This window comes from Oncorhynchus kisutch, linkage group LG5, assembly GCF_002021735.2.
Source record: "Oncorhynchus kisutch isolate 150728-3 linkage group LG5, Okis_V2, whole genome shotgun sequence".
NCBI classification, from domain to species: domain Eukaryota; kingdom Metazoa; phylum Chordata; class Actinopteri; order Salmoniformes; family Salmonidae; genus Oncorhynchus; species Oncorhynchus kisutch.
The window spans coordinates 65,479,712-65,500,242 of NC_034178.2; the positions used below are offsets into that span (position 1 = coordinate 65,479,712).

At 42.9% G+C, this 20,531-nt stretch overlaps 1 protein-coding gene across 1 annotated transcript in view; it reads right to left on the bottom strand.

Moving 5' to 3' along the window:
- LOC109891438 (eyes absent homolog 2) overlaps positions 1-20,531 on the bottom strand; it is a 61,126-nt gene continuing 40,595 nt past the window's right edge. The window contains 8 exon segments of the mRNA XM_020483985.2: positions 1-2,022; positions 2,276-2,376; positions 3,266-3,387; positions 5,306-5,420; positions 5,653-5,813; positions 7,202-7,260; positions 11,632-11,721; positions 17,603-17,686. Coding sequence (XP_020339574.2) covers positions 1,942-2,022; positions 2,276-2,376; positions 3,266-3,387; positions 5,306-5,420; positions 5,653-5,813; positions 7,202-7,260; positions 11,632-11,721; positions 17,603-17,686 — 813 coding nt within the window. The 3' untranslated portion in view covers positions 1-1,941.

Here is a 20,531-nt window from a genome sequence, read left to right on the forward strand (position 1 = left end):
GAATGTAATTAATTTATCTTTATTAATCTATTATAATTGTCCGTCGAAACAATAAAACCTTATATACAGATCATAGCTAAGCTGACAGTGTAATAGGCACATGCAAGTCCAAAGACTATTGTAGCATTTTCCTTACATACAAGTTATACATAAACATTCATGGAGAAAGATGACAACAAATGTACACCCAGCAACTTATGAAGCAGAAAATGTGTTCCTTAATAAAAAGATTCAATCTCTAGACTAAGTCCTCTCCAAGACAAATGTATATGCTGAAAGAGACGTTTCACAAGGTATGGATAGTTGATTTTTCCTGTGCTTTGTCAAAGGATTGCTTCGTTTCCATACTCATTAATTAAGATGCTGTTAGTTTTAGTAATGCTGTTGGTCTCTGTCTGTCTGAACATCTTGGCCTAGCTGCTCTTACCAATTTATATTTTATTTTCATAAAAGGGCACGGAATGGATAAGATAATTGACTTCTCATTTTTTGGTGTATTAGATTAAAATGTCATCATCCAGAAGAGGTATGGCACCTTCAGTAGGGTTGGGAGTATGTGGTCCGGTTTATATAGACTGCATAAGAATGGTTGTTGCAAATGAATAGGATATTCAATTAAATGATTAATGACACATATCATAGGGCAATGGACTATGCATTAAATGTTATGGTGATGTTAGGAAAGGAGATGCTATCTCATCGAAAAATCATAATTGTCGCTGGTAAGTTTTGCTCAAATCTTTTCCCATTATTACTCTTTTAGGTCTCAGCACATAATATTAGACTATTAATTCATCAATAACCTGCTAAATGAGACAGATCTACTATTGGGGCCGTAGTTATACTATAAATTAACATTCTATCAAAAAAGCCATGTGAAACAATTGAGTCAAGGTAGGATCTAGCTATCTCTAATAACTTGCTGGTAATGTCCAATCCTCATTCATAACCCTCATTTTATACTGAATAAAAATATAAATGCAACATGTAAAGTGTTGTTCCCATGTTTCATGAGCTGAAATAAAAAATCACAGAAATGGTCGATGCTCACAAAAAGTTTCTCTCTCTCAAATTCATGAGCATTTCACCTTTGCTAACATAATCCATCCATCTGACAGGTGTGGCAAATCAAGAAGCTGATTAAACAGCATGATCATTACACAGGTGCACCTTATGATGGGGACAATAAAAATGTCCAGCACAATATCAGTGTCTACATACTGTATGTGAAAACAGTGCATTTCTACATTTTGTAAAAACAAATCAAAGTTCAACCCGATGACATCATCAAAAGTTTAAAGATATTTAAAAACAGTGATTTTCAAACACTGTGAGATTCGCAGTGACATTGGAAGCAAGAAAATATCCTCCCCCTGGCTAGAAACACCTTGCAGGTTTAGAGAATCACTGTTTTCTTACTTTTAATCCTCGCCTGTGATGCTACAGATAATCTTTTTTAGGACCTTTCTTCTTAACTTTCAACCACAGATCATTAAAAAAATACGTTTTCACATATCTAGACTCTGGTATGGTGCTGGAGATAATGGAAATGAGGTTAAAGAGTGGCCTAATTGCCCTTTAACGATGTCCTCTTATCTATCCCATTCCTAATAAGAAAAGTGAGCACACAACACAACTATTCATCCTCCATGTAAGGAAAAATGCACTTATATCACCTAGATTGTTATTTTCAGTGCAACGCTCTAAAGTTGAAACGTGGGATACCTTTCATATGTAAAAGTCTCTGTGTAAAAGGATGAAAGCACATGTAATATTTCCAGTAACAATTGCGATTCCCTGCAAGATACAAAGATTGGTCCCTTATTCTTGGCTTCTGTATTGTGGTGAATTGACGCCGCCCTCAACCCCAAATTGGTCCATTGGACAGGAAGTGGCATCACCAGGCAGGAAGTGGCTAAGGGCATGATGGGATAGTGCCCACTAGAGGTAGTCCAGCTCCAGTGCATGACTCAGAGCCTCCAGGTCAGGCCGACACGACACTCTCCAGAAGGGCATGTTCTTCTGCAAGACACAAATGGATATGTTGAAAATGTTGAACACTGGCTAAACTAGCTAGCTAATGTAACTAGCTAGCTAACATTGCTCAGTGAGCCACGCTCAAGTTACCAAAGGGTAGAAACCCACGTCACTGGTCAAACTAATACCAAACACAATTCCATGCTTTAGGATAGAAACATTATTTTAATTTTTGAAAAGGCAGAGGGAAATACATTGTGCACCCACCCACCCCTTTTCCTGGTTACACGTGTCTCACCTTCTTGGCTACAGACTCCTCCTCCACTCCATCCCCTATTACCACGTACACCGCTCGCCGACCAAACCTCTGAGCCACACGCTCGAAGCAACTCTCCTTCCCTGGAGAACAGGTAAGGGTTGATAGGATTAAGAGTAACACATAAGTGTGTTCAGATTGTCACAAAATGAAGTGTTAATTAAGACTTTGTGAAACTGTAATGTTGTATACTACATCTCAAACACTAGGAAGTTTAAAAAAAGATGATTTTTTTTATTATTATTTTTTACTTTGGTAGGACTACGTATGCTGCAATTCAGCTTTTAGCTGCAAATGTGTACAATTCAAAATAAACCTTACATTCATATAAAGTGCTAAACGTAAGTGTAAACAAATAAAAATGACACTTTTGGTAAAAATGTCAGGAAAGTAAACAGATTGCACAATGCCAGCTGGTAGATAGTAAACAGGCTTGTATACACATTGTTATACACTACAGTTTTCTCAACGACGGTGTGAAAACAAATCAACCCAACTGTCAATCAACCCAACTGTCAATCAACCCAGCTGTCAATCAACCAAACTGTCAATCAACCCAGCTGCCAATCAACCCAGCTGTCAATCAACTCAACTGTCAATCAACTCAATTGTCAATCAACCCAACTGTCAATCAACCCAACTGTCAATCAACCCAACTGTCAATCAACTCAACTGTCAATCAACCCAACTGTCAATCAACCCAGCTGTCAATCAACCCAGCTGTCAATCAACTCAACTGTCAATCAACCCAACTGTCAATAAACCCAGCTGTCAATCAACCCAGCTGTCAATCAACCCAACTGTCAATCAACTCAACTGTCAATCAACCCAACTGTCAATCAACCCAACTGTCAATCAACCCAGCTGTCAATCAACCCAACTGTGTTCCTTCCCTGAGACGATCAGTTTGTCTTTTTAACTCTAACAACTGATAATCTATGTATCCATATCGAGTGCGGCACACTGCCTCACCTGTCTTGGTGGCACTGTAGATATTCTCTATAGGGAAAGCTGAGCCCAGTCCGTAGAGCAGGACCTTGGACAGGGCTGGGATCAGCTGGGTGGTAGTCACCAGCACATTCACACAGTTTGGTCTGAAAACAGAGAAATGTCAACACATGATATCAATATGTCATGCTAGCGTACCTGTAAATGTTAGCAACGGCTCGCAAAACTAACTCCAACTTCCTTCAAACTGCACGCAGAGAGTTAAAAATGGTATCCACAAGTTCATCTGTGTAACAATGTGCGCTGAGAGTCGGGAAGCAAGTTCAGGGAGCAGAGTGTTTTAATAAATTAAACATCATAACACAAAACCAACAAAACCAACCTCGAACAACACAGACATGAAACAGAAACAGTGAAGCCTGGGGAAGGAACCAAAGGGAGGGACATATATAGGGAAGGAACCAAAGGGAGTGACATATATAGGGAAGGAACCAAAGGGAGGGACATATATAGGGAAGGAACCAAAGGGAGGGACATATATAGGGAAGGAACCAAAGGGAGTGACATATATAGGGAAGGAACCAAAGGGAGTGACATATATAGGGAAGGAACCAAAGGGAGTGACATATATAGGGAAGGAACCAAAGGGAGGGACATATATAGGGAAGGAACCAAAGGGAGGGACATATATAGGGAAGGAACCAAAGGGAGTGACATATATAGGGAAGGAACCAAAGGGAGGGACATATATAGGGAAGGAACCAAAGGGAGGGACATATATAGGGAAGGTAATCAGGGAGGTGATGGAGTCCAGGTGAGTCTGACAAAGCACAGGTGTGTGTAACGATGGTGACAGGTGTGCACCATAATGTGCAGCCTGGTGACTTAGAGGTCGGAGAGGGAGCACACATGACAATCTGACTCTGAGCAAGTAGAAAAACAGAATATAGCAGTATTTAATAGATTTGGAGTACCATCCATTTATCATTTGTACCCAACTATATTATTCTGAGTGAACCTACTGTTTACATTGTTTACTATTTTCTGAATTTAGCTCAATCATTTTATTTCACCTTTATTTAACCAGGTAGACCAGTTGAGAACAAATTCTCATTTACAACTGCAACCTGGCAAAGGTCAAGCAAAGCAGTGCGACAAAAACAACAACACAGAGTTACACATGGGATAAACAAACGTGCAGTCAATAACACAATCGAAAAATCTGTATACAGTGTGTGCAAATGAAGTAAGGAGGTAAGGAAATAATTAGGCCAATAGTGGCGAAGTATTTACAATTTAGCAAATTACACTGGAGTGATAGATGTTCAGATGAGGATGTGCAAGTAGAAATACTGGTGTGCAAAAGAGTAGAAAAATAAAAACAAATATGGGGATGAGATAGGTAGTTGGTTGGAAGGACTATTTACAGGTCAGTAACCTGCTCTGACAGCTGACTTTTGATTTGATTGGGATCTATTTTAGTCTTCATTTGGACTAATCTTCCAAGAGTCCTTAAACATTAAAATACCATTTATAATACGATCACATGTTCACATATAACACACTGTTACAACAGACGTAATACACTGCCATACTGACCAGATAAATACTCTGACAGGCTGAACAGATTGATTGGTTCCTTCATCTACCACAGTCCTGCAAAACCTTCACATTCATTATATTTAAGTGCTTGTAAAGAATTGTTTGGAGTTTATATTGAAAGGTTTCTGGTTTGGTTCAGAGAAATTATTCAATTTCTTTATTGCTCTGAATCTAAATGTTATTTTGCCTATTTCTCTTTTCTGCCAGATAACACATAGATGGTGGACAATCTACTCCTAGTATTTACTGAATGTCTGTCTCTTACCAACTGAATACGGTTGTGAATGGAGTTTGGCCGTTTTAAACAGTGTACATTGTGAAATAAAATAAGCATGTTTTTTCCAATTATCTTGTTGATTGATGACCACCCAAGAGCATTGTGCATGACTACAACAGAATAATCATATCTCCACCTTAAAACAATGGAGTATCTAGGGCAGTTGAGAAGGGGGGTGTCCTAACCTGGAGTTTATGAGGGCCAAAGCCTTGAGAGCCTGAGTCAGCCACAGATCTGTTAGAACCTCCATCTCCCTCCGCAGCTGCAGCCACTCCTCCCGCTTGGGACTGCCCAGCAAACCTGACACAATCACACACCAATTATTCATTATGATCATGGTTATATATAGCACAAACTAATTCAACTTACATTGTGAATGTTATATCAGCTGACCACCAGAGAAGATCACACCTACACACACACACACACACACACACACACACACACACACACACACACACACACACACACACACACACACACACACACACACACACACACACACACACACACACACAAAAACAGAACCCACCTCCCACGTTGTTCTTAAAAGTGTTGTAGATCTCCTTCACCCTCCGGTAGCGAAAGGCCAGTTTCCTCATCCAGTCAGCCCCACCGTGGACACCTGAGCCCAGGCACAGAGTACCGGCCCCCGCAGGGCTCTGGAAACCATCTGTGACAAAATTATACGTGCTGCAAGAAAACAACAAAAAGAGCGTTAAAGAGAAGCATGGCCCTGGGCTATGGGCAGATAAATGTACCACTCTGGTTGAGGGCCACAGTGTCTCCTGACCCCTCCTGTCTCAGTCTCCAGTATTTATGCTGCAGTAGTTTATGTGTCGGGGGGCTATGGGCAGATCAATGTACCACTCTGGTTGAGGGCCACAGTGTCTCCTGACCCCTCCTGTCTCAGTCTCCAGTATTTATGCTGCAGTAGTTTATGTGTCGGGGGGCTATGGGCAGATCAATGTACCACTCTGGTTGAGGGCCACAGTGTCTCCTGACCCCTCCTGTCTCAGCCTCCAGTATTTATGCTGCAGTAGTTTATGTGTCGGGGGGCTATGGGCAGATCAATGTACCACTCTGGTTGAGGGCCACAGTGTCTCCTGACCCCTCCTGTCTCAGCCTCCAGTATTTATGCTGCAGTAGTTTATGTGTCGGGGGGCTATGGGCAGATCAATGTACCACTCTGGTTGAGGGCCACAGTGTCTCCTGACCCCTCCTGTCTCAGCCTCCAGTATTTATGCTGCAGTAGTTTATGTGTCGGGGGGCTAGGGTCAGATCAATGTACAACTCTGGTTGATATTTGGTGGCTGTCTCAGTGGGACTTGACCAGTGCCTGTAGATACATGGAGGAGTATAATATAATTACTGAAGTTGCTGGTGTAAAGAATAAATAAAGGAATGCATTATGCAAAACCTTTTTCCAGTGGGAACCTGGACGGGAACAGATATATTATTTTTGACATCTAAAATCTTATAATAAAGAGAGTGAGGGTGAGACCATGCAAGGATAAAACAAGACTGAATTTGAATTTGACACAATACACAACAGATCAATATTAGAGGCGTGTTATATATAAGTGGGAGAACGTGTAGTATGCACATCCAGTTAGGTTAATACATATTGAAAAGAGTAACGTGCCTGAAAGCACTCAAAAATGGGGGAAGGAATGCACATACTGTTAGGCATTTGAGAAACATCTAGCACTTTCTGAAATATTCATTTGAAACCTATCCTAAAATTCTTCATCAATTTATGGAGTTACATTTCTGGAATGAGGGAGACAGTGAGAATGTGTTATTTTGATTAGATGTTGAAGAATGATGATATTGTTAACGCTGATATATTGTGTTGCCAGATAGAGAGAGAGAGAGTGAGAGAGAGAGAGAGAGAGAGAGAGAGAGAGAGAGAGAGAGAGAGAGAGAGAGAGAGAGAGAGAGAGAGAGAGAGAAACTTGTTTTCGAGGAAGAGAGCAGGACATATTTTCAATATACCTCCACTGATCCTTTTGTAAAGCCACTCAGTGCTGGTTGAAGTGTGGGGCGAGCTAAATTCAAGATGAAAAGCTGTACAGTACCTCAGGTCCTGCCCATTGTCGTCTGACGCCACGTCATCAATATGAACTTGGTCACATTCCTGGGAAAGGAGAGGGAAAGATAGTGGATATGTTAGAGAAGGAGATCCGTTTCAAAGCTGTGCATGGGCAGGTTTCTTCTTAAGGGAGCCTCAGGGAGCGATAGAACAAAAAAAATAAGAAAACAAAAGACAACAGGGAGGCGGAAATAAGCTGCTGAGACATTCAGGCGCCAGTATGGCAGCGTACCAACTCCACCTGACACCACCATACTCCACTAATAAACCCCACTAAGATTTACACCATATCAACCTCTTTTACCAACTGCCAAAGAACCTTCAGATCTATGTCCATTAAATACAGGATTTTTGTAGTATTAAATATACTGTAGTATACAATATTAATACTGTATACTACAGTATAGTAGTACATATACTGGATGTAAATGGATTTCTGGATCGTTGGTGTGTGGAAGTTGCTACAAGCTGTTACAAGGTACAAACTATTGTGGAAAAACAGCTAAGTTTCTTCCTCAGACAATTCTTGAAAATGACTTTCCCATGGTGCTCCACTACAATACATGCACTATCCTCCCACTTCTCCACCAAATCCCTTTGAATCTCCACTTCAGATCTGCTATTCTCATCTCTTCCCTTCTTTAATTCCCTGACTCCTACTTCAGTAACTACCGTCTCCTACCTCTTCTCCCACACGGCTACACCGGACTGACAGGCCGCGCTATCGCCTTTCAACCGGCCTGAGACACAGGAAGACGCTACCTCATCACGCTCTTACATCTCAGCCTCACTCCTTCCCCAATACTGCCAATGCTGCGACCCAGCTCCCCCAGACACAGAGGGAATCGTTAACACGACCCACAACAGGCTAAGCTAGGGTTTTATGAGGCAGCTCTAGACCCCAGTACATCTCAACACGTCCCAAGCTAAATTGATTTAACGACATGAATGGTTGTGGACAGAGAAGTACATATCTGGCTATGTAGGGCTGGCTTTCGATGATGAATATAGACAGAGCTATCTGTGCAAAATTAGAAATATTACATGTTTCTGACTTCTCACAGGAGCTAGTTAAATTAACTACTATTTTCTTCTGTTTCATCAAGAAGCAGTGCAACTGCGGTAGAGCTCTTATGTCTACATTGCCTACAGCTTACTTAGCCTGTGGCATCTATCATCTCTCTATTAGCAGCTTCCAAACCTGTAGAAAGATTCCTCCATAAATCAACCACAGCACACGACTAACAAAGATGGCCGCCACTATAGGCGAACTGTATGCATGAGGAACTACAGAGGCGGGCAAAAAGAAGGACCTTTAAAAGAGGGGTTTGAGAATGGCTTGGTCAGCCGTCCTCCCCTCAGGTGTTTCTTCTCCCCACAACAAATGTTCCTTTCAGAGACAGACACACACCTACAATGAACAACTCACAGTGTTCCTTCCTTCCCACAAGCCCAATTGAATCCTCGTCTTTGTCAGAACAAGGCAGTGGAATGCACAGAGAAAAGCTTACATGTCGTTCATGCTGGTAAAAAATACACAAGTTTAACCCTATCCCAAATTCACTTTAACAGTTAGGCTTTCAACTGGAATATACAATATATATCCAGTGATTCATTTGTAAATAGGGAGGTGCCGGAACAAAAAGTGAGCTGAGAGGGGGGTGACCTGGGGGCCTTTGAGGTACAGGAATGTATATAACTTTATAATAAAGCCTTGCATGCATTTACCTGAAATGAGTAGTAGAGTAGAGGCACTTGCAGAAGGTGCAAACCTGAGGACAACCTTTTGAAGCTTACGGTCCTTGAAAAATGTGTCCTTTAATGAACGTATTTCATGCAATTCCACATCGTTTTAGATGACTGCTGTCTACAGCAGAATCTTTTTTAATATCTCACACATTTTACAAACTGAGAATCTGAGATCAATAAAAACATCCATCAGTAGCCTAGGTGTGCGGAGACACATATTGTACAATATGAGGAGGATAGTCCTAAAAATGCTGTCCAGTTTCACTGACTCACCCAATGATGTGCAGCTCACTCACCAGAGATGGCCGATGATCTTGTGCCTATTTGATAGTTGATAACAGGCCTATTTGATAGTTGATAACAGGCCTATTTGATCGTTGATAACAGGCCTATTTGATCGTTGATAACAGGCCTATTTGGTAGTTGATAACAGGCCTATTTGATCGTTGATAACAGGCCTATTTGGTAGTTGATAACAGGCCTATTTGATAGTTGATAACAGGCCTATTTGATAGTTGATAACAGGCCTATTTGATAGTTGATAACAGGCCTATTTGATAGTTGATAACAGGCCTATTTAATAGTTGATAATAGGCCTATTTGATAGTTGATAATAGGCCTATTTGATAGTTGATAACAGGCCTATTTGATAGTTGATAACAGGCCTATTTGGTAGTTGATAACAGGCCTATTTGATAGTTGATAACAGGCCTATTTGATAGTTGATAACAGGCCTATTTGATAGTTGATAACAGGCCTATTTGATCGTTGATAACAGGCCTATTTGGTAGTTGATAACAGGCCTATTTGATAGTTGATAACAGGCCTATTTGATAGTTGATAACAGGCCTATTTGATAGTTGATACCAGGCCTATTTAATAGTTGATAATAGGCCTATTTGATAGTTGATAATAGGCCTATTTGATAGTTGATAACAGGCCTATTTGATAGTTGATAACAGGCCTATTTGGTAGTTGATAACAGGCCTATTTGATAGTTGATAACAGGCCTATTTGATAGTTGATAACATGCCTATTTGATAGTTGATAACAGGCCTATTTGATCGTTGATAACAGGCCTATTTGGTAGTTGATAACAGGCCTATTTGATAGTTGATAACAGGCCTATTTGATAGTTGATAACAGGCCTATTTGATAGTTGATAACAGGCCTATTTGATAGTTGATACCAGGCCTATTTAATAGTTGATAATAGGTCTATTTGATAGTTGATAATAGGCCTATTTGATAGTTGATAACAGGCCTATTTGATAGTTGATAACAGGCCTATTTGATAGTTGATAACAGGCCTATTTGATAGTTGATAACAGGCCTATTTGATAGTTGATAACAGGCCTATTTGATAGTTGATAACAGGCCTATTTGGTAGATGATAACAGGCCTATTTGATAGTTGATAACAGGCCTATTTGATAGTTGATAACAGGCCTATTTGATAGTTGATAACAGGCCTATTTGATAGTTGATAACATGCCTATTTAATAGTTGATAATAGGCCTATTTGATAGTTGATAATAGGCCTATTTGATAGTTGATAACGGGCCTATTTGATAGTTGATAACAGGCCTATTTGGTAGTTGATAATAGGCCTATTTGATAGTTGATAACAGGCCTATTTGATAGTTGATAACAGGCCTATTTGATAGTTGATAACAGGCCTATTTGATAGTTGATAACAGGCCTATTTGATAGTTGATAACCTACGCCTATTTGGTAGTTGATGACAGGCCTATTTGGTAGTTGATAACAGGTCTATTTGATAGTTGATAACAGGCCTATTTGATCGTTGATAACCTACGCCTATTTGGTAGTTGATGACAGGCCTATTTGGTAGTTGATGACAGGCCTATTTGACAGGCCTATTTGAATATTGTCATAAGAGATGTCACTGAATAGTTGATAACAGGCCTATTTGAATATTGTCATAAGAGATGTCACTGAACCTTGACATATACTTGACATATAAGAAAATCCCTCTAGAACTGAGCTGTCTATCATTGTCTGTATAAAACATATCATACAGCTTATAGTTAGGGCCAGGCATCTTTTCCAGACCATATGACCTGACCAGGAAAAACTGAGCTCTAACTGCAGCCTTGAGTTTGTGGGAGTATGGGGGATGGAGGGATGAGCATGAGGGATGAGGATGGAGAGATGGAGGGATGGGGGTTGGAGGATGGAGAGATGGGGGGATGGAGGATGAGGGATGGGGATGAGGGATAGAAGGATGGGGGATGGAGAGATGGGGGGATGGAGGATGAGGGATGGGGGATGGGGATGAGGGATAGAAGGATGGGGATGGGGTTGGAGGATGGAGAGATGGGGGGATGGAGGATGAGGGATGGGGATGGAGGGATGGGGGATGGAGGTGGGAGGATGGAGGGATGAGGGATGGAGGGATGGAGGATGGCGAGATTGAGGGGTGGGGGGATGAGGGACGCGGGATGGAGGGATGAGGGATGCAGGATGGAGGGATGAGGGATGCGGGATGGGGGATGGAGAGATCGAGGGATGGGGGATGGAGGGATGGGGGATGGAGGGATGAGGGATGGGGGATGGAGGTGGGAGGATGGAGGGATGGGGAATGTGTCTAATAAGCAAGAGTATGGATGATGGATAATGTCATTCATTAGGTAAATAAATCTCACCTCCAGGTCGTTGAAGAATAGTCGTGAGTCGGCCAGGTTAAAGATCATCTCTTCCATCCACAGGCCCAGCGACACTGCCTTGGATGAGTCCTGACAGGAGACACATAGACATTACATTACAAGGTTAACACAGCTGTATGTACCAGGATGTACTGTCATAACTCTACTTCCACGCTTCGTTTTCACTCAGGGCTCTATTCAATCTGTACTGTTGAAATGTAAAGGTCATTTCCTATTGAGCCGACATCTACAGCGGTTGACGTGAATGCAGCCTCTGCTAATGTGGGAACATTGCCGGCTACCCGGGCTATTTGCATTGTGTTCTTTTACGCTGCTGCTACTCTCTGTTTATCATCTATGCATAGTCACTTTAACTATACCTACATGTACATATTACCTCAATCAGCCCGACCAACCGGTGTCCCCGCAAATTGACTCTCTACTGGTATCACCTGTATATGGCCTCGCTACTGTTATAGCCTCGCTACTGTTATAGGCTCGCAACTGTTATAGGCTCGCTACTGTTATAGCCTCGCTACTGTTATCGCCTCTCTACTGTTATAGCCTCTCTACTGTTATAGCCTCGCTACTGTTGTAGCCTCTCTACTGTTATAGCCTCGCTACTGTTATCGCCTCTCTACTGTTATAGCCTCGCTACTGTTGTAGCCTCTCTACTGTTATAGGCTCGCTACTGTTATAGCCTCGCTACTGTTATCGCCTCTCTACTGTTATCGCCTCTCTACTGTTATAGCCTCTCTACTGTTATCGCCTCTCTACTGTTATCGCCTCTCTACTGTTATCGCCTCTCTACTGTTATAGCCTCTCTACTGTTATAGGCTCGCTACTGTTATAGCCTCTCTACTGTATATAGCCTCTCTACTGTTATAGCCTCTCTACTGTTATAGCCTCTCTACTGTATATAGCCTCTCTACTGTTATAGCCTCTCTACTGTTATAGCCTCTCTACTGTATATAGCCTCTCTACTGTTATAGCCTCTCTACTGTTATCGCCTCTCTACTGTTATCGCCTCTCTACTGTTATCGCCTCTCTACTGTTATAGCCTCTCTACTGTTATAGGCTCGCTACTGTTATAGCCTCTCTACTGTATATAGCCTCTCTACTGTTATAGCCTCTCTACTGTTATAGCCTCTCTACTGTATATAGCCTCTCTACTGTTATAGCCTCTCTACTGTATATAGCCTCTCTACTGTTATAGCCTCTCTACTGTTATAGCCTCTCTACTGTATATAGCCTCTCTACTGTTATCGCCTCTCTACTGTATATGGCCTCTCTACTGTTATAGCCTCTCTACTGTATATAGCCTCTCTACTGTATGTAGCCTCTCTACTGTATGTAGCCTCTACTGTATGTAGCCTCTCTACTGTATGTAGCCTCTCTACTGTATGTAGCCTCTCTACTGTTATTTTCACTGTCTATTTACTGTTGTTTATATTTCTTTACATATCTATTCTTCACCTAATACCTATTTTTTACTTAAAAATTGCACTGTTGGTTAGGGCCTGTATGTAAGCATTTCACTGTAAGGTCTACTACACCTGTTGTATCTGGCGCATGTGACAAATAAACTTGATCTGATTGAATAGAGCCCTTTCCCACCAATGCATGTAGGTGAACATTTGACTTCAGTGGAGGTTAGGTTACCTGCTTCATGGACCACTTGTTTACACGTGTTTAAGAGGACTCTTGTACTTCCAGGTCATTGTTCATCTCAGGAAAAATACATGTCTGTGTTCTTAGGCTTAACACAGGTAGGATGGTTTGCATAATGGTGTAAATACACTGAGTATACAAAACATTAGGAACACCTTCATATTATTGAGTTGCTGGATTCAACTGGTCAGTCCTACGTCATGGGAAGGTGCTCCTAATGTTTTGTATACTCAGTGTATATTGTATGAATATATATGAATGTTGTCAGTGAAACAGTGATATTGGTTAAGGCTTCAACATAATGAGATGGACATTCAGATCTATAGAGCTAACAGAGGTGCCATAAGAGCTTTGGTATGTAATTATGTCTGTGTTTAGTCTGCCTATCTAACAGTCATTATTTTCTCCCTATGTCCAAACAACCTTCTAAAGACACTGGCAGTCCTTCTCTCTGATTGACAGGGCAGGTTCTATCTCCTGAGCAGGAAATCTGATTACATTTCTGTCAATCATTCTTTCCACTAAACTGCACCCTTACCTCTCTCTCTCTCTCTCTCTCTCTCTCTCTCTCTCTCTGTCACACATACACAGACACACAGTTATTTAAGAATTCAGGAATGAAGAAGAGGCGCTTTACTAAATGATTATATATCTTCTGCAGAAGAAACAGAGAAGCAGTTTGCAAGAAAACATTCCTGTGCAGTGTTGTTGTGGGGAGTGTCTGGGCACCGGCAGGGCAGCTTGCTGTGTGCTGTACTCGCACTGTGGCAGTGCGTCAACAGCTTGGCAGTGTGTCAGAAATGGAGGACTGAGGTGTCAGCCAAAGGTGAGTGTCAGATTAGGGTTTGGAAAGATGTCAGCCTTCTTCCCACCCCAATTGTGAATGAGGAGGCGAGGGGGCAGAAATAGAGGGACGGGAGGAGAATGAGGGAAGGTGAAGGAGACGGAGGAGGTGTTTCGTTCAATTGGAGTAATTATCCGTAATCACCCTCTCTGCTAAGCATAAGGCTTCTTGAATACTTCTTGAATGCGGAGGGAGGTAGCAATGAAAAACACAAGAGCTCCAGCTTTACTCTTCCTGCTAATCACAGGCAGGAATTCACAGAGAACAAGAACACATCAGAAAGGAGAAAAACATCCAATCCCACCCCCCGTTTGGGGACTTTTGTCTTCGTGCAGAGAGGAAATTCATACGCTAAGACAGAGAGAGAAAGAGTACGGCGCCGTAGCCAACGTATGATCAATGAGATGCCGTCTGATCACTAACGTAGAGAATAAAATCTTAACGTGCTCTAGAGTTCTCCTCGGCTTTTCAAAGGCAGTGGAAACATTCTTTCAGCGGGACCATTTGTTTTCCACATCGTCCAAGCGTGCCTTGCTTGCCTTAACACAGGCCCAACACTTGTTTACCTCAATGAGTTTGGTCATACCACAATGACTGTCATGGGGAATGATTTATAGTCCGTCTGGACTAGACACGCCATTACATTTGGAAGATGAATTGGGGTCCTTTTTCTTCAAGAGAGGGAAACCTGAGCTAACATAAACACTGGTCGTTGTCTGACAGTGAGCATTATTGTGAGAAAGACGTTTCAAACTCGCTCCTACATAATTGATAACCAATTCCTGGTTTGTACTTAATCCCACTAGGCCTATACACTCTCAATTTTGGTCGAAATCTTTTTGGAGATTTGAGAAATGTTCCCCCTCCACCCCCTTCCTCCCCAACAACTTTCTTTCCCTATCTTACATGTCTGAGATTTGATGTCAGAGCATGTCGGATTAAAGTTTGCCGTTTCAGCTGGGAAGCTGCTGGGTGGAATCAGGAATTTGGCACATCAGTCAAACGTCAAACCTTCCACCCTCTCCTTTCCCCCCGACGATACAAAGAAAAAGAAACAAGGTCATGCAAAAATGGTGAAGCGCTTAGGTCTAATACTCTCTCCTCCTCTCACTACTCTCTCCTCCTCTCACTACTCTCTTCTCCTCTCACTACTCTCTCATCTCCTCTCACTACTCTCTCCTCCTCTCACTACTCTCTCCTCCTCTCACTACTCTCTTCTCCTCTCACTACTCTCTCATCTCCTCTCACTACTCTCTCCTCCTCTCACTACTCTCTCCTCCTCTCACTACTCTCTCCTCCTCTCACTATCCTCTTCTCCTCTCACTACTCTCTCCTCCTCTCACTACTCTCTCCTCCTCTCACTACTCTCTCCTCCTCTCACTACCCTCTTCTCCTCTCACTACTCTCTCCTCCTCTCACTACGCTCTCATCCTCTCTCTTCCTTTCCTCCTCTCTCTTGTCCTTTCACTACTCTCTCCTCCTCTCACTACTCTCTCATCCTCTCTCTCTTCCTTTCCTCCCCTCTCTCCTCCTCTCACTAGTCTCTCCTCCTCTCACTACTCTCTCATCTCCTCTCTCTTCCTTTCTCTCCTCCTCTCACTACTCTCTTCTCCTCTCTCCCTCTACTCTCTTCTCCTCTCACTACTCTCTCCTCCTCTCTCTTCTCCTTTCACTACTCTCTCGTCCTCTCACTACTCTCTCCTCCTCTCACTACTCTCTATTCTCCTCTCTCTACTCTCTTCTCCTCTCATTACTCTCTCACATCATCTCTCTCCTCCTCTCACTACTCTCTCATCCTCTCTCTTCCTTTCCTCCTCTCTCTCCTCCTCGCACTACTCTCTCATCCTCTCTCTTCCTTTCCTCCTCTCTCTCCTCCTCTCTCTTGTCCTTTCACTACTCTCTCCTCCTCTCATCCTCTCTCTCTTCCTTTCCTCCTCTCTCTCCTCCTCTCACTACTCTCTTCTCCTCTCTCCCTCTACTCTCTTCTCCTCTCACTCCTCTCTCCTCCTCTCTCTTCTCCTCTCACTACTCTCTCCTCCTCTCTCTTCTCCTCTCACTACTCTCTCCTCTCTCTTCTCCTCTCACTACTCTCTCTTCTCCTCTCACTACTCTCTCCTCCTCTCTCTTCTCCTCTCACTACTCTCTCTCTCCTCTCACTGCTCTCTTCTCCTCTTACTACTCTCTTCTCCTCTCACTATGCTCTCCTCCTCCCGCTACTCTCTTCTTCGCTCTCCTCCTCTCTCTTCTCCTCTCACTACTCTCTTATCCTCTTCTCCTTTCTCTCTGCCTCTCTTCTCTTCTCCTCTCTCTCCTCCTCTCACTAATCTATTCTCCTCTCCTCCTCTTCTCTCTCTTCCTCTCAATACTCTCTTCTCATCTCACTACTCTCTCTCCTCTCCTCTCTCTCTTCTCCTCTCACTACTCTCTTCTCCTCTCCTCCTTTCTCTCTGCAACTCTTCTCTTCTCCTGTCTCTCTCCTCCTCTCACTAATCTCTTCTCCTCTACTCCTCTCTCTCCTCTTCTCTCTCTTCCTCTCAATACTCTCTTCTCCTCTCCTCCTCTCTTTCCTCCTCTCTCTTCTCTCTCACTACTCTCTTGTCCTTTCCTCCTTTCTTCTCCTCTCACTACTCTCTCCTCTCTCTCCTCCTCTCACTACTCTCATCCTCTCTCTCTTCTCCTCTCACTACGCTCTCCTCCTCTCACTACGCTCTCCTCCTCTCACTATTCTCTCCACCGCTCTCTCTTCTCACTACTCTCTTCTCCTCTCACTCCTCTCTCTCCTCTCCTCCTCTCACTACTCTCTTCTCCTCTCACTACTCTCTCCACCTCTCTCCTCCTCTCACTACTCTCTCCACCTCTCTCCTCCCTCCTCCACTCTCTTCTCCTCTCAATACTCTCTCTTCCTCTCACTACTCTATTTTATTCTCACTAATCACTCCCTGGCTCCTTGTTTACATCACGGCAAACCGCAGAGGGACAGTGAGAATTCAAAACACAGTCACGGCCAAAAGAAACATTACTATTGTTCCCGTCATCAGCTGCCTGTCCATTATGTAAAAGTGAATCAGCTGTCAATCAAACAGTGGGACGTGGGTTGGCCAAACAAGTCCACTGGGTTATATAAAGAGACAACAGGGTAGAGAAGGAAAACACCAAGCGTGTGAAAAGTCAAGGAGAGAGCAAAGGACAACAACACTACTAAAAGAGTTACGCTTCAACAAATTAATCCTAACTTCCACATGAGCAGAATTTCCGCTTAGTACCATTGACATCAATGTGTGACTAAGACAACATTTCACAGGAAGTTAGAATTCACCTCGAACTGAAAGTGCATAGTTTATCTCATCAAGGATTAGTTCAATAAACCAGCAAATACTTTCAGGGTTATTTCATCTAAAAAGTGATACAGAGAGAATATTCACCATGTCACATGAATGTATGTTGACTGTTCTGTACCTTGCCAAATCGGGTGGAGAAGCTCCCTGTGAGCAAAGAGTGGAAAATGATGATGGTCTCGTCTAGGTCCCACACAAACACACGCTGGAAAATAATACAATAATAAAATAATACAAAAGACAATTTGCTGAATATTAACATCATATCTACACTGGGAAGAAAATGACAGTGAGGGTTAAACATACAGCCTGATTAATCAGAAGAAAACTAACTGGGAAAATGTGTTTGTAAAACTGATAGCATAAATGATAAATGCACTGATGATCTCAGTGCAGTCGTGAAAGTACTACTCTACTTTTGTCCATCTGTCCAATTGTCAACGCACTTTGGCCTTAATGTTTTGTGTGTGTGTGACTTCCATGGAGTGTAACATTACCTCTATATCTGAGTCCAGGGGGAGCTGTAACATTACCTCTATATCTGAGTCCAGGGGGCTGTAACATTACCTCTATATCTGAGTCCAGGGGTCTGTAACATTACCGCTATATCTGAGTCCATGGAGTGTAACATTACCTCTATATCTGAGTCCAGGGGGCTGTAACATTACCTCTATATCTAAGTCCAGGGGGCTGTTACATTACCTCTATATCTGAGTCCAGGGGGCTGTAACATTACCTCTATATCTGAGTACAGGGGGTGCTGTAAAATTACCTCTATATCTGAGTACAGGGGGTGCTGTAACGTTACCTCTATTTCTGAGTCCAGGGGGTGCTGTAAAATTACCTCTATATCTGAGTCCAGGGGGGTGTAACATTACCTCTATATCTGAGTCAGGGGGCTGTAACATTACCTCTATATCTGAGTCCAGGGGTCTGTAACATTACCTCTATATCTGAGTCCATGGAGTGTAACATTACCTCTATATCTGAGTCCAGGGGGCTGTAACATTACCTCTATATCTAAGTCCAGGGGGATGTAACATTACCTCTATATCTGAGTCCAGGGGTCTGTAACATTACCTCTATATCTGAGTCCATGGAGTGTAACATTACCTCTATATCTGAGTCCAGGGGGCTGTAACATTACCTCTATATCTGAGTACAGGGGGCTGTAACGTTACCTCTATTTCTGAGTCCAGGGGGTGCTGTAAAATTACCTCTATATCTGAGTCCAGGGGGGTGTAACATTACCTCTATATCTGAGTCAGGGGGCTGTAAAATTACCTCTATATCTGAGTCCAGGGGGGTGTAACATTACCTCTATATCTGAGTCAGGGGGCTGTAACATTACCTCTATATCTGAGTCCAGGGGGGTGTAACATTACCTCTATATCTGAGTCCAGGGGGGCTGTAACATTACCTCTTTATCTGAGTCCAGGGGGCTGTAACATTACCTCTATATCTGAAACCAGGGGGCTGTAACATTACCTCTATATCTGAGTCCAGGGGGTGTAACATTACCTCTATATCTGAGTCCAGGGGGCTATAACATTACCTCTATATCTGAGTCCAGGGGGCTGTACCATTACCTCTATATCTGAGTCCAGGGGGTGTAACATTACCTCTATATCTGAGTCCAGGGGGCTGTAACATTACCTCTATTTCTGAGTCCAGGGGGTATAACATTACCTCTATATCTGAGTCCAGGGGGGGGGGCTGTAACATTACCTCTATATCTGAGTCCAGGGGGTGTAACATTACCTCTATATCTGAGTCCATGGAGTGTAACATTACCTCTATATCTGAGTCCAGGGGGTTTAACATTACCTCTATATCTGAGTCCAGGGGGCTGTAACATTCCCTCTATTTCTGAGTCCAGGTGGTGTAACATTACCTCTATATCTGAGTCCGGGGGGGGGCTGTAACATTACCTCTATATCTGAGTCCGGGGGGGGGGGGGGCTGTAACATTACCTCTATATCTGAGTCCAGGGGGCTGTAACATTCCCTCTATTTCTGAGTCCAGGTGGTGTAACATTACCTCTATATCTGAGTCCAGGGGGCTGTAACATTACCTCTATATCTATGTCCAGGGGGCTGTAACATTACCTCTATATCTGAGTCCAGGGGGCTGTAACATTACCTCTATATCTGAGTCCAGGGGTCTGTAACATTACCTCTATATCTGAGTCCAGGGGGCTGTAACATTACCTCTTTATCTGAGTCCAGGGGGCTGTAACATTACCTCTATATCTGAAACCAGGGGGCTGTAACATTACCTCTATATCTGAGTCCAGGGGGTGTAACATTACCTCTATATCTGAGTCCAGGGGGCTATAACATTACCTCTATATCTGAGTCCAGGGGGCTGTACCATTACCTCTATATCTGAGTCCAGGGGGTGTAACATTACCTCTATATCTGAGTCCAGGGGGCTGTAACATTACCTCTATTTCTGAGTCCAGGGGGTATAACATTACCTCTATATCTGAGTCCAGGGGGGGGCTGTAACATTACCTCTATATCTGAGTCCAGGGGGTGTAACATTACCTCTATATCTGAGTCCATGGAGTGTAACATTACCTCTATATCTGAGTCCAGGGGGTTTAACATTACCTCTATATCTGAGTCCAGGGGGCTGTAACATTCCCTCTATTTCTGAGTCCAGGTGGTGTAACATTACCTCTATATCTGAGTCCGGGGGGGCTGTAACATTACCTCTATATCTGAGTCCAGGGGGGGGGGGGGGGGGGGGGGGCTGTAACATTACCTCTATATCGGAGTCCAGGGGTCTGTAACATTACCTCTATATCTGAGTCCAGGGGGCTGTAACATTACCTCTATATCTGAGTCCAGGGGTCTGTAACATTACCTCTATATCTGAGTCCATGGAGTGTAACATTACCTCTATATATGAGTCCAGGGGGTGTAACATTACCTCTATATCTGAGTCCAGGGGGCTGTAACATTCCCTCTATTTCTGAGTCCAGGGGGTGTAACATTACCTCTATATCTGGGTCCAGGGGTCTGTAACATTACCTCTATATCTGA